The sequence below is a fragment of the Corapipo altera genome, unplaced genomic scaffold (genome assembly GCF_003945725.1).
Source record: "Corapipo altera isolate COAL_440 unplaced genomic scaffold, ASM394572v1 0, whole genome shotgun sequence".
Taxonomy (NCBI): Eukaryota; Metazoa; Chordata; class Aves; order Passeriformes; family Pipridae; genus Corapipo; species Corapipo altera.
In genome coordinates, this window is record NW_020884872.1 from 88,175,650 (window position 1) to 88,191,270 (window position 15,621).

General features: G+C 35.5%; 1 protein-coding gene across 1 annotated transcript in view; it reads right to left on the minus strand.

Annotated features, from left to right (window-relative positions):
- Positions 1-15,621, minus strand: part of ACER3 (alkaline ceramidase 3) — a 58,956-nt gene that overhangs the window by 21,312 nt on the left and 22,023 nt on the right. Inside the window, exons 3-6 of the mRNA XM_027669512.1 lie at positions 9,009-9,061; positions 4,947-4,999; positions 2,723-2,804; positions 1,579-1,614 (exon numbers count right to left, since the gene is read on the minus strand). Of these exons, the coding sequence (XP_027525313.1) occupies positions 1,579-1,614; positions 2,723-2,804; positions 4,947-4,999; positions 9,009-9,061 (224 nt within the window). The remainder of the gene's footprint in view (positions 1-1,578; positions 1,615-2,722; positions 2,805-4,946; positions 5,000-9,008; positions 9,062-15,621) is intronic.

A 15,621-nucleotide genomic window follows, 5' to 3' on the forward strand; every position in this document is an offset into this window, starting at 1 on the left:
AATGGACAAGTATTAAGAAAATAACTTTGCTTTGTTGTGCAGTCAGAGAAACATTTCCTCAGGATTTACAACATATTTGGCAAAAACTGTGAAAAAATGAGTACAGTACTTGAACATTTGGAATTTGGCCATAACTGTATGTTCTCCATAAAAATCAATTTGCAAAAAATTGTTGTAAAATGTCCAGCACTTTTATTGGCCCAAATATTTTCTACATGGATTCCTTGTGTATAAATTATAACAAAGAATTCATACTTTGAACCTAAGAAAAATCAGATGCAAAAAAATTAATGGTCTGGGGCAACAGTTTAAAGTTTCCATATTTCCTTCTTTCCCAACAAGTCACAATATCTATTGTCTTAGTATTTGTGACATGGGACAATATCTATGCCAAAAGCATCAAACTGGAATACAGTGAGGCTGTGACATATTTATTGCAATAAATGTAGGTTGGGAAAATAAATGATTAAAGAGATAGAAGTTCATAATAAATAAATAAGTGAATATTAAACAAAATTAGTCTAAGTCACTTCCTTCAAAACCAGTTATGATTAGCTGAGTAAAAACACCAGAAATTGCTACTTTCATCCCAGTCAGTACCTTCCTGCTGGAAATGTAAGTAGGGGGAAAAATGACAAAGATTTAATTAACATTATAAAAAAAACCCACCCTGCAAGTTTCTCTTTTATTTTCAGGTAGAGCAACAATTCATGTTTCTAGGAGAGATTATCTGGAGCAGCTGAGAATGTATTCTGTTGATCAGCGCCTCACTAATCCAGCAACAGGAGCCACGTATCATTTTTACAACTGCTGATGCAGCAGGCACATTTTGACAAGCAATGGCACTACCAATTTTAAAAATTAAGGCTTTAAAGCTCTGTCCTGCAAAGAGCTCAGTGCTTTTTGCTTGGCAATTTTTCAACTGTTACTCCTAATCAAAAAATCACAAATGAGGGAAAACTACCCGTGGCATACAGAAACGAGCATCTTTTCTAACCTCCTGTGAAGAGGAAAGCGATACAGTCCAATCCCCACAAAGGAGCCTGTACCAAACATGCCATTAAGCCTGTACAAACCAGTCTGCTAAATAACCCTAGAAGGCATTCTGTATTTAAATTCACCTTGAATTTACATTAAGTAAAGTCAAGTAGTTAAAAAACCCAATCAACTAATATGTTAAAGCAGTGAGAAGAACATAGTTCTAAGTCACACAGGCCATGTTATGATGTAAGGTCATAGATTCAAAGCAGCTACTAAAGAAAAAAGCAGAAAAGGATTTCTTAAGCTCTGCCTCTCACACACACCTTAGGGACACCTTGTTATGTTTGCCTCTGATGAAAACCAACAGAAATATTAGATCAAATGCTAAAACAGAACACGCATTAAACCATTCAACTTTTTCAGCTCATTATGTGAGAGGATGGCAACATGACAGACAGCAACATATTCAAAGAAAAAGCAAAAGGCAAACCGTTCTTCCCTTTCATCTTCCTTCCAGTTATAAAATACTATAAAACATTCCACTAAAACATCATAGTTAAAAAACAAGATTAGCTACTCCAACAAAGCAAGATTTACCTGATGGAATACAGGCTCTTTCAAATTTAAGTAAACCTGGAAAGATTAAAAAAAGAGAAATAATTTGCAACGCAGAACGACTGTAACATTATTTATCTAAATATTGCCAAGACTTGTTCTGTTAGAATCAAGCCATAAGTGTCTATCCATGCACCATTAAAGTTGATTAAACATTCAAAGTTTCCTCTGGCAACACCTGAGGTTTTAATTGTGGAATTATTTTAAATTAAGAAGCATAAATAGAAACATTAACACCTAACATTAGGCTTCTCATTTAACAGAGTTGCAGCACATACAAAACCAATTAAGAATCTGAAATTACCAGAAATGTTCTCAACATGCATTGCAAGAAGAAAAAGTACTCTATTTTGATTTGCTATTACTAATGTTTTAGATAATAATTTAACATTTCAATTCATTTTACAAAAAGCTAGTAGTTCTTTCTTTTGTTAATTAAGGTAATTTAATTTATGCTCTTAAATAGAGAAGGGCACTGGACCTTAGGCATAACATGCCACAGGTGTAAAAAATTGTAGGAGAAACAGAAGAGAACAGGGTAGAATTTGACAGCTGAAGATGACTTACAATATTATTTATTTTCTTTAAGAAATGGCTATCAACAAAAATTACGAAGGAAATTTCATCTGTGGTTGACAGTCAGCACAAAACTAAGTTTATTCATGCTGTGTTTTGAGGTGTGACACAGAAAATATCAGAATTTTAACTAACAGCTAAATTCTTTTCTTATTCTGTCTGTTTTAAAACACCAGTCAATATCCTGGACTGAGTATCACAGTTCACTTTTTGAAGCCTGTCGAACAGGATGATTCTTATTTCTATAGATGAATTCCAGTGAGAGAAGGTGAGGAATGCAGCTTGTCCAAGGCCTCATAACAAATCAACAGTGACTATTTTTCTCACATTCCTATTCTAGCAACTGGATTATTGCTTTTCCCCTTCATTTATTCTATAAAGTGGTTTAGATAGAAAGGTGGCCAGCACATCATTTTCCCAACAAAAGAATAATTTGTCTTTCTTGACTGGAAGTGACAGAGATTCAGTATTGCCTCTATAAATGTTCCTTTGCTAGCAGGAAAATTGTCAACCTACAGGTGAAAATGCCATATTAGAAAAAGTTACTTACTATGCTGACTACAAAGCTGTATGTTATTAAAAAGAAAAGCAGCGGATAATTGACTGTGTTCTTGTACTTGAAACATTCATACCTGGAAGAGAACATAAAGGAGAGTAATAACATTAATCACTTACCATATAAAGGATGCATTTTTCAAGGTATATTATCACAAAACTTGGGAGCAAATTGATCCTAATGGGTCTTAGACCCTTCAAGAAATTGTAACTCTTCCAATAAAGATGTATTAATAGAAAAATTCATACTTCTACCAATAAATGTTTTTTTTAAAAAACATTTATAGTGCAAAAAACCCCCAACACCAATAAGCATATACAAAAAAAAGTAACGCCCTCTAAGAAAAGAGATTGTAAAACAAAAGTGTTTTCAGAAGGTGCTTAAAGGGTGATAATGGATGTCAAATTAGAAGTCAGTTTGAAATGCAATACAGCCATCAAAAAACATTACATCTGTGAGCTAAAGGCAGTGGAAAAAGGACTGCCTTGCAAAACAGTGAACTCCAGAGATATGTTAAAATGCAGATTGTTTATGCCTTCACTACAGTCACAGTACAGTAAATTTGCTAGATTGAGTACTGGTAGAAGTGGAAGGTAACTAGCTAACTGCTCCCAGTATGTAAAACAATCAATTAAAATCAGCTTCACAATCTCTGAACTGTGCCTCAGTCTCCCTTGTGATGGAAATACACACACATTGCAGACCACACATCCATCAGAAATAAAGGTCCAAAATATCTGAACAAAGATGAACTTTGAGAAGCCCATCATCATTAGGGCTGGAGGAAGTTGTCTATAGAACTCCAAGTCACATCTGTCTAGTTTATTTGTTTATAAACTTTGAGAAACAGACACATTCATGAATGAACAAAAGGAAACAAATTAAAAACATATCTGGGGAAAAAATCTAAAGGCAGCACAACATGCTACATTGCAAAATGGCTTGCTGAAGTAATTACACAGCTTAAGAGTCAGCGGGACTGAATGACGTATAAGGAAATGTCCTGTGCAGAACCACCTGCAATCTGCCTTCAAGAAAACCAAAATGATTATTAAAAGCCTCCTAAACTACACATTAGCTCATTCTTTTGAACATTTTAATTGCTACCAAGCTTATATATACAGAATCTTATTAGAGCTATAAATGCAGTGACAGGCTTCAGCGCTTTTGAAGATAATATAGTAACCACTGCACACACAAAAAAAATATATTTTTTCAGACAGATTTTTATAGCCACTTCTCATGCTTTTTCCCAATCACATTCAAATCAGGCAAAATAAATGCAAAGGCAGTTTCAAGGAGATAGGGAACTACAATGGAAATATTTCCGCTAAGAGAGGCATTAGGATTCTGGTCCTGAGTTTGTACAAATCATACTAATGTATGAATCACAAATTGAGGGTTATTTCCACAGACAGAGGTTTAGTCCTTGAGCACCCCAACTCCATTGCAAACTGCTGGTAATCTTTACCAAAGACATTACAATTTTAACAGCTGAATATTTGATATTTTCAAAAGCAAAAAGATTTTTTTCCTCTCTTTTTGTCTGCAACAAGTTGATTTATCATTTACATTATCCAAGTGACAGAATAAATCATGTTAAATCCAGGCCTTGCAGCAACAGGCAAGTAAAAGCCAACTTAGGGTATCTTCACAGTTGTCAAATGTTATGTTGCTCCCAAAATTAAATGGCTGAAAACATCCTGGCATTGCATTAAGCTGTCACACATGTTCCAAAACACTCTCCACAAAATATGCATTTAACTCTTCATAAAAGCTTTTCTTTAATTTTCCAGCTGAGTGGAAAGCAGGTTTAGCCAGAAACCTGAAGTGTTTTGAGTCAGACTACATCATAGAAGTCCATCTCCAATAAATTATAATGTTGCTAATTTTGTAGGTGTTACTGAACTTGATTTTATTATGTCTGCTGTTTTTATACCAAGTAGCACTGAGCTCTGATTGTACACTATACTAAATCTTTAATAAAAGTGGGTTTTTTTCCTGCTAAAAAACACCAGTAAAATATATCTAAGTTAGCAAAAACCAGGACTAATGGCAGCCTACTGCTCCAATGTCATAGTGTTGTGCAAAACCAGACCTCACCAAAAGCAGTAGAAGCTTCATCTCACTATACACTAAATTTGGCTTCAGAGACTGCACATTTCAAAAGTTAACATTTCATAAATATTCGGGGGAAAAGAAATTAGCAAATACTTACAGGCAGTAGACAAACACACAACAACTGTATATCATTGGCAGTTCATCCAACAGCTATAAAAAGCAAAGACATTAAAATATGAAAACTACTTTTAAATCACAAGCTTGTGTAAGTTAATTAAGGAGAGGTAAGTCTTCAGTAAACATGAGTTTTTAAGTCACTTGGATATCCACCTTCTTGACTGTACTTTAAGATGTAGCAGTGTCAAACCCTATTCAACTACCAAAAGCTGCTGTGCTAACCAGTTATTACTCTGAATCTTTTGAATATTACTTTTCATAAAAGCCCACATCTTCAAAGAATCTTGCTATATGCTGTTCATAAATTTTAAAAATTTTGTAAGAATTAGTTTTGAAAAGTCAGATTGAATATGACCATCCCATCTACAGCCTTACAGTCAGTAGCATCTTCTTCACAGAGAAACTGAATTTTTTTCACAGCATAAAATACAACTTTAGCTCATTAGGATAGGCAATGTGCTTGCATGTTTACTTCCTAATTTTAGAAATTTCTTACATTGTTTTAATTCAGAGACAGAAATTTTTGTTTGTTTGATGTGGGGTTCTTGTTCTTTTTGTTGTGAGGTTCTTGTGGTGTGTTTTGTTGGGTTTCCTTCCCCCTCCCAGATTACAACTGCATATAAAGTTTTATTGCCTTAATTTTTATACTTTGGGAGAAGACTCTCATGTTACAGCTAAATCAGTTATTTTTCTGAGAACTTGCCACATTAATAGAATGGAATTAAAATAGTAATCACAAGATACTTGATTTCTCAAGAACCAGTACACTCAAAATTGTCATTTATCATTAGAAGGAAAAAAAATCATAGTACCATTTTCTTCTAAAACTTTTCTCATCAAAGAACTTTAATGAATTTTTGCTTGTAAATATATAGCTAAACTTACCTCCTCTTATGAAGGACTGAAAATCACGAAAATGAAAAAGCACACAAATGGATCAATGAAGATCCACAGCCTCTGATTTATAATATGTTAAGCAAACATTAATAGTTATGTCTTTTAGAACTTGATTCATTCCCAAGAAAAACAAGAACTAGATGCAAAAAAGATTTTGATCTTTCTCCATCATCACTCTGAAAATTCTTGATGGTTATGCCTGTACAGAAATTGCTTTCCTACTACTGGTAAAGGGTCCCTGACAAGCTTAAAACCATGTTTTTCTGAATAATGAGACACATTAAGAGCAATAGCAGCTTATGCAAACCCTGTTATAAAGCCAGCCTGATTCTGCTTGGTTTGGGATAATTTTTCTAACTGTGCAGTCAAAAATGATATTTTAGTTTTGAAATTTCATACTGGGTTAAATCTAATTCTTTACAGAAGGAGAGAGATGTATTATCCTAAGTGCTTGCTGTGGTTTCGGTCACAGAAAGTTCAGGAAATGTTTCACAATGCTGCTAAACATTTCTGCTGACCAGGTGCTACTGAAAGGGCAAGCCTTGCTTCTTCACCCACACTCCTGCTGCTTCTCTCCAGTGAGCCAGGTCCAACATCTGAGCCAGCACGCAACTAACCTTGTAGAAGAAGGTTTAAATCCCTGCACCTGTGCATTATAGGGTCAGGGACCACAACAGGTAGCACAAAGACAATATCAGGAACACTGACAGCAGCTGAAGCTAACAGGTGCGTTAGGCGGCACTTTACCATCACATTAGTCTATCTGTGCTGTGATGCCTTGGAGGGGAAAAAATAGAAGAAATAGCTGAATTCAGCTTTATAGTAATAGTATTTTATAAAATTGGTGATGTGCTTTTTCAAGCCTGGCAGGAATTAGCTGCACGATTAATTCACGTGGCTGTTAAAGACTGTGAGTCATTTAACACCTCATAAAAGATAAAAGTGGGGGAAGAACAAGAAATACAACATGGAAAATTTTTCAAATTTGGATGGCTGATTACACTTTTAAGTTCATATGCTGGCAACATCTCAGAGAAATTACAGTAAGAACAAAGAGCTTCTCAAAAGATCTTAGTTAGAATTTGCATGCAGAAGACAATGGCTTCTGTATCCAAAGGAATTAATGCTTCTAGAATGTCAAAGGCATGTCTGGACAATGAAGAACCACAGAAAGAAGGAAACTCGGTGAGTTGATTTCACTGCCTGAATACGCATTTCGGATTCCTGAGGAATGCACAATCATGCAGCTCCCATAAAAACAAGAGAAAAAGGGGTGATTGCTTTAGAACTATTCTGAACAATTGCTTTCAAGAACAGAGGCTTTCACATTTCTCTTACTTAAGCAAACTGATGTACTGTATTAAGACTGCAAAACAAATGTAAAAAAAAAAACATCTTTGAACAGCTATCAATGCTGTTAAGAGATAAAGTGAACGAGAAAAGGTTATTTATTGGTTGAACTGTTTCCTCTGTGGTGATCCACGAGCTAGCAACTGGAGTAATTATGGGCCACTTGCGGATTTCACTTGGCTGCCAAAAAAAGTGTACTTTCTCTGCCTCACACGAAGCCTTTTACATCAGTTGGAAAGATGATGCAAGACATTGCTGCTTCCCTCTTATCTGCTTCTGCCCACACTTTACTTACCACAGTTCATAGGCCCTTTAGTTGATCTGATGCAACATGGCAAGTAGCACACACAGAAAAATAAAATAAAATAAAATCCAAAAACTCCATGTAAGAATGTTTTAAGTCTGTATCATTCTAATGATTGAGTTTCATGGTGCCTTTGCTCACCTCTGCATCAGTGTAAGAAAGAGGATTTGAAATACTGGCCATGTTAGGAATAAGTAGCTTGGGGAAGACATATGAAAAAGGTTGAAATTCAAGGCAATTTCACCACAGAAGTGAATATAGGTAAATCATACTTTAATTTGGGAGGAAGTGGTGAAATGGCTCTACAAACTGCCTTTTTCATGCAAGAAAAGGACCAAATATTCTTACATGGTGGCAACTATATGCTTTGTGGAAGCTGGCAGTCTCCAGCACATGCCAGAGATATCAAACAGAGCATTATGGAGACAAACTTCAAACAATTGGCAATATGTAGGTCCCACTGAGACCAGTAGAAATCCAGGACTCAATCTGGCTGCCGCAATATAGTTGCCTAATGCCATCTGAGATGCTCTGTCACATCCAATACACCCACCCAAGACTAGCAGATGTGACAGGGGAGTCTAAGAAACCTGTACCTCTGTGGCATGGCAGCTGGATGCCTGCCAGCATACTCACAGGGTTTAAAATAACACTAAACACCTATATGCAGACAAATGAATCTTTTCTGAGTGAGGGCTGCCAATGGAGTCTGGAGAATGATTCAGCCCAGCTGACTGCCTCCCTAAATTCCACTGACTTAACTGTATTTCCACTGACTATGGCGAGAGCACAGACCTCCAGCACAGACTTTTAAATGTAGATGTCTTTATTTTGAACTGAATCCCACTTCATCTTGCCTTTGATTCAAAGATGAATTTCCTTAATCTTCGAAGACCTAAAAGAGGACAACAGGACAAGACTTCCTGCATCCCTGTAAAAAAACAGGAAATACCAGGACTAAATCCCTATGCCCTGTGATTTGTTCTAGAATGCCTTCTACTTGAAAATAAGAGAGAAGACAACTCAACTACTGCTACTCAAAAGATGCTGACTTCACTATTAATGCTAGAGGTACCTCTAGATAAATAGAAATCATAATAGAAAACAAAGATGTAAAAGATAAAATAAACAACAGTAACTCCTGTCTATACTGCTTGTTATTAAGCCAAAACTGTAGTAAATTTAAAACAACAACTTGTATAAAAAGATAGCATGATTTTTCAAAGGATAAAGTGTCCTCCACCAACATAAGCAATTGATTACTTCTCTTATTGTAGATGCAAGTATATATTCCTGTATGTCTATCAGTGGAAAATACCTAATGAAACAAGACCTAAATTACTCTCTTGTTGAGAGTAGGAGTCATGTACAATGATACTTAAGGCAGATTAATTAATTTTATATGAGTTTCATCTAGTCAAGAAATGGCAACATGACTGTATAAGTGAGATACACACATAAAATAATTCACAGTTACTTATCAGTACTCACCTGCATTTCATACTTCAGGGTCATGTGGAAGCACCAAGATCCCAATCCCACAGCTGAAAACAAATCAAAACTATGGTCAACATAAGAGTCTAAATGTAAAATTTTCAAGTATATTAACTTAAATGCATGAATTTTACAGTGAAAAGAATTCAGCAGAACATCAGCATATTCCACTGTAGGGACAAATCTCCAATTTTCTACAGCCTTCTACTTTATACATTAGTCACCAGTGATGTCCCTGAATTTCTGGGTTTTTGGGTTGAGTGTCTTCTTTCCCTCCTCTCAATACTGTCTCCTATGAACTGGTGTAATCTCAAAGAGGACAGGAACAGAGAAAATCCAGAATGAATGGAGTATTATAATTCAATATATCTTTTTTTCTTTTAATTTTAAGTACATTAAGAGTTATCTGTTTCAACCCTTCTATAATGAAAAGCAACATTTATCAACATTTCTGCTTATTGTCCAGTTTTAAAACTTACATTTTACAAAGAGCTTTTTATTGTCTCTATAAGCAGAAATGAATTGCTACTAGAACTCAGAACTTGAACTTCAAGGTAAACAAACCAATCCCACACAGTATGTATTCCTTTTGCGAAATGAGATCACCATTTCCTGGCCTTCTACAGAGAAAGACAAGCTTCCAAGAAATTAATTATATTTATCTGAAGTACCCTATTTTCAAACTCTGAATTTACTTCTGAAATTACTTTATGAGATATACACTTTGCCTATGCACAGCTTTTTCACTTAGACATGGATAATGTTTCTTAGATTCCATTGTTTAGAGCAAAGTTGGTACAGTATTTAATGCATCATTCATTACTTTGAAATGTTATCAGTAAAACACTCTCATCAAGCACCAGATCATTTTTATTTTGCAAGAACAATAATGTGATGTCTTGTCTTCCTGAAGAGAAGAAATTATGTTTTACCTCAGACTAGCTTCAGGGACAGCCAAGTAATTTGCACTTGAGCCTTGATCACCGGGCGGTGCTGCTATGTTTTGCTGCAAGAGCATCACCTTGTCTACACATGACAGTCAGGTTTCACTGATGCTTAAACAAGACCTGTATCTCTGCCTTCTGTAAAGGATTCCCAAGAGAGTCGACAGACATGTCTGGAGATGCTTCTTCAGATGTTATTAAACTAGAATTGTGATTATTACACGTACTCAATGAAACTAAATACCTAAGCATGTAACTTTACTGAAACCTGAAACTGTAATACAGCAACATTAAAAAATGTATAGCCAAAACTTCAACGTCATTAATTCTCTGGGAAAACTGAGCACAGCTCTCTACGACACTATAAACAACCATATGCACTTCTGTAAGCTCTGATTACATTGGTTTGCTTCTGAAAGATCTTTCCAAACAAAAAACAACAGCTGCTTTCACCTTCATTGAGATTCTAATGAGAAATTCTCATAGTCATTTTTCTATGTATACAGAATATATGACAACTACTATTCATTCTGTAGAAAAAAACCATTAAGATCATAATTAAAACAATACTATCCATTATCCTGGTTGTCACAGGATACAAACTCCTACAATTTGTAACAAATGTAATTTTCAAATATGGGCAAAATGATTGCATAAGAAATTTCAACTGATTTTAAATTAACAAAACACGTCATTGTGTTGTGGGGTTTTCTGTTTGTTTTTCTTAATGTTATTTGGGTTAATAAATCTTAACAGTCAGCTACTGAACTCTTCTTCCTCCTACATGATTAGAAGCACTTACTTTTATCTTAATTTTTCCTTTCTAGTCTTTCAAAAAATCAAGAATGCAGCAGATATTACTGTTTCAGCTCATGAAATCCTAGACCACAATTAATTTCTAAAATTAATTAAACCCTTCTTGTTACTGCATAATGATCACATTTAGAGTTTCCCTGATTATCAAATTTTAATATGCATTGCAGAATGATATTTTAGCTATATTATGTAGCAATAAAGCAGATATTTGAAACAAGAAAAGTTTACAGGGACTTGATCACATGATCCTTCCTAAAATAAAAACCTCTAATGGAAATGGCTGCAATACTGCTTGCTGCAATCATAACAGAGCTCATGAGCATGGTCAAGTCTGTCTGGTATACATGCATTCAGCAGATAACCCAGAATGTTACGTGACTAAAAATTATATGACCTTTTTGTCACACTTTATGTCTAACTTATAAACTTAGACTTGTCTCCAGTAAGCAGTGGTTTAATACTTAGGCTAAAATGCTTTCACATGTGGCTTCTATCTGAAGATCTACAGGAATGCAGCTATCTTGAGGTATACTTCTCATCATCTAACTTCAGGCCCAAAGTATTTCTAAGAAATATCTACTTCACAAAAGCCATCACTGTAATGAGGCAATCTGCCAGCTTTGTAGTTTTCAAAATAGGATTGATCACGACCACTGTGATTACACCAGTTTTTAAGAGAAGCAACTTTCCTGTACAGCCACGGACACTCTGAGCAATAATTTGCTCCTTATCTTGTAAGCAGGGGTTGCAGTTTTTAATTTAGGTGTTTCCTTTTGCAAAGGAGCTTAAGTCACTAAAAGCTCCCTATTGGTAGGGAAGTTTTTACGCCATCTGAAGCAATACCATTTCCTCCTTAACTATGGTAGCTCACTTTTCATAGATACTGCAAGTCACTTGACATTTTTACATCAAGGAACCTCTCAAGTTACATGGGTTATATAAAATTATGTCTTAAACATAGAACAGACATTAAGTTACAATATTATGAGATCAGAATAGCACTTTAAAAGGCTGGACATGCAAAGTCAGGTTAGCTGCTATATGTAGACTAATACAGTCTTTTTTTGTCCTGCAACAAACACAAAGTGTAGTTACTGCCAGTTTATAAAACAATTGTGTTAGTGATGACGTAAAAGCAATGCATCTGCAAACTTTACTTCATATACAGTTATTCCACTGTCAAAAAACTTGAGGGCAGTAACTATACTGGAAATAATCTAACATTATTCAGAAGATCCAGCTCTACATACAAACCATATAAGCTCTCAGAATTTGAACCCTAGAGGGATTTTTTCCAAGTTTTAGGAAGCATCAGAAGTAATATGTAATCAGTGATAATTCAGTTTGACATAACTATCTATCAGCATTCAAAATTCTCACCGTAAGCTTAAATCCTTTAGAGAAATAGGAGTTTATTAGGATTTCGGAAAGGCATTGAATTTAAACTCAATTTTAATTTAAATTTAGGGTTTCAGAAAGGGTTTAAATTTGAACTTTGTACAGGTGCTGTATGAAAATATCCTGAATGAAGGATGCTCCAGATGCAAACACCTTTATTTAGGTATCTACACATGAACTAGGTGTCACAGCTTCCACTAAGAAAATGGCATTACTGAGAGTAATTCAGCTGGTCAAACAGGCATTTTAGAATGAGTCAAATGATCCTCGTGGCTTTACTGACTGCAATGGTAGACAGAACCCTCTGCACAGGTAGACTTGTATGTTTAGGTGTTTTAATTCGGAGGTGAATTCCATCTTATTTTTTTGTTTACAGTGACAGAACTGAATTAAAGATAAACAACAACATACTGCATTATAAACAGTCAAAGAACGAAACAATGAAAAAGTAGAATCCAATTAAACTATTTTTAATTAATTATTTTGTTTTGCAAAGGTTTCCCTCCACAGTGTAAGAGACAGGAGAGACCTTGGATACTCCAAGGTTACAGCTCTACAAGTAATAAAGACACTATAATACAACTGTCTGCATTAGTGAGTTGTCAGAACAGTCTGCACTGTGAATCTGGGCTACTCCAACTAGCACTTTCCCCAGGCAGCTTTCAGGCACTGCCCAGCAGCCAGAAGAGTCCGGGGCCTGTGCTCAGCAGGGAATTTGTGTGCAGTCACCTTGTTTTGGAGGCTAAGATGAACAGACATGGGCTGTTCCATCCTACTTGGCTTCAGCACTCAGGAATGTTCCCAGCCACATTTGATGTACTAACACCGACACAGCCCTAGGAGCTTCTCTATGGGTGTTAGGTAAGAATAGGGGAATTAATTTTGACTGAAGAGTTTCAAAGTATTTTCACAGAGTTTCACTGGAAATAAAGTTTAGTTAAAGTTGCTTACAAGTTCCTATGGCTATGCCTAATACAGAAAACTTTTTGTATCCTTTTTTTTCCTCCACTTTGGCACAGCTTGAATGACTGGGTCCTATTAAACAGGACAAAGAAATACAAACCAGAGCAATCCTTCCAATTTTCAAGTAAAGTATCTAATAAAGTACATTACTTCATTTTTCTTATCTTCCTATGTCCAGAACAGTTACACTCTCTTTTTTCTTAATACATACCTATAGTTTTTTTTAAATTGAGACTCTTCTAGAATATGAATCATTTCAGAATCAGTTTCCCAGGATGCATGAGGAGAGGACATATGGTACAACCTGATACAATATCCCAGTATCATAAGGAACCACTCAAAACAAACTGCTTATTCTTTGAGGTAGTGACAGTCTGATGATTTGTTCCACGTAATTCAGGAGGTGCAACATGCTAACGTAATTGTTTAAGATTATTCTTCATAATTTATAGGTTGATCAAATGGTTCTCTAAAACTTAAAATCCACATCCAGTTCCTACTGAGTTAATTGACAACATGCTTTTTGTGCTGAAAGGCAGCAGAAGAAAGGTCTAAGAACAGTGTGCTGTATCTCAAAGAACTTGCTGAAAAGTGCAACTCAGTCTGGGCACCAGCATGAACAAGAAATTTATTTGAACAATTATTTAGGAATACACCTTATTGTCCTGCCAAGATCTTAGCATGTATGTGAAACAAACAGTGCTTCCATAATTCAAAATGCATTTGGTTCTAAAAGGAAATAAATGTCAACCAAAGAAATTGTGTGTATAAAAGTGAAGCACTCAACAGGGTGTGGTAAAACACAAAGGAACTGACAATCAGCTAAATGTCTGGAAGCATCTAAAAAAAGCAGCTGATTTGGATCAAAATAATGTCTAGAAACAACACTTCTTACATTCTCAAATGCTAACAGAATTTTAACGTCCTCTTTGACAGCTGTCTTTTCATGTGTTGTAAAATCCCAGTAATTATTCCAAGTTTTTAAAACCTAACTGAAGTGCCCTCCCTTCCACCTCCATCTTCACAGAAGAATTGTTAAAGCATTTCTACTTTGACAAAACAACCCTCAGACACTACTAGCTAGGTAGAAGCACTGCTATATGATCTTTAATGAAGCATGGTGCCTGAAGGAAATCAGAAGTTTGCATTAAATTCACTATCCCTTCAGAGAGTAAGTCTCTACTGTTTTGTTACAGCTTAAATAAGTAGAATGAAATCTGTTAATAAATAAAATTCCTGTGAGGGAAAGAACTCACTGGTACTTTCTTACAAAAAGGAATTTCTGTACACTTACTATCTCCAGTATGCAGCTCATTCAGTCACATGCACAGAAAGAATGCCAGTGTTCCTGGTACATTTCAACTATATTTAAAATTCTGTTTATGTTTTCATTTGCTGCTTTTATTCTGTAGTAGAGCAAATGTTAAGAGGATTGTCATTCCAAATCAGCCTGTTCCTGTTTTTCACTGAGAAACTATAAAGTCTTCTACATTCCTTTACATCTTTCAACTGCTGGAAAACAGTCCAGCCTTATGAATACTGAAGCAGAGACAAAACAGAAGGGAAATGCTTTTGGGAGTGACCTTTAATGTTAGGTTCCAACATATGAGATAAAAATCAAGTTGTGCAAGCATTTATCACTTTAGACAGGAGTCAAAGCCATCCCAGTCACAGATGAGCAGGGCCCAGCTGGAACTCAGGACTGCCCTCCAGCACTGCTGTTGAATATGCAGGATGAGCTTCCCTTCATCACAAAGAGTACAAAACTGAAGTCCATGGTATTTATTAAGATCAAAGACAGATGACTTTTTTAAGCATTTTAAAAATTAAATGGGATATGAGAAATGCCTAGCTAGTGTGGCAGCCTGACATTCTGTTCCGAGAGTGGCACACTTTGTCCATCATAAAGTGTCACTGACAGAGCCACAAATTACAGTGAAGACAGTCTCAAACAGAGTTTTAATTTAATTCAATTTTTTTAGTTTAAATTTTTTTAGTTTAAAAAGAATGGTAGTATAGGATACTTTGATTCAAGAACACGCAAAGTCAACTTAAGCAAATGCTTACACACCATTTCTTTCCTTGTCTTTTTAGAAGTAAACCCTGACCTTCAAGAATTCTGTTTCATACTGAGACAAAAATAATTAATTACTCAAAACCATAAAAAGTCTACAAATGGCTATTTGGAAAGTGTTCAGACAACATGCAAAGCTGTGCATTGTTGCTGCCCACCTTCCACATAGATCAGCAAAGCTGATGTTACTGAATACTCACCAAGTTGCACCTAGTATATGTTACAGTTTAACCGGCATCAAGGATACATCATTTAGCATATGGATATGTGTTTTTCAACAATGTTTGCCTAAATACAGAATATGCCAATACTAAAAGTAACATATATCAATCCCTTACCACTGTGAAGACTGAGAAAGATCTCCACAGAATTGGGAGCTATAGCAAACACAGATACCTGTGAAACACAGAAATTC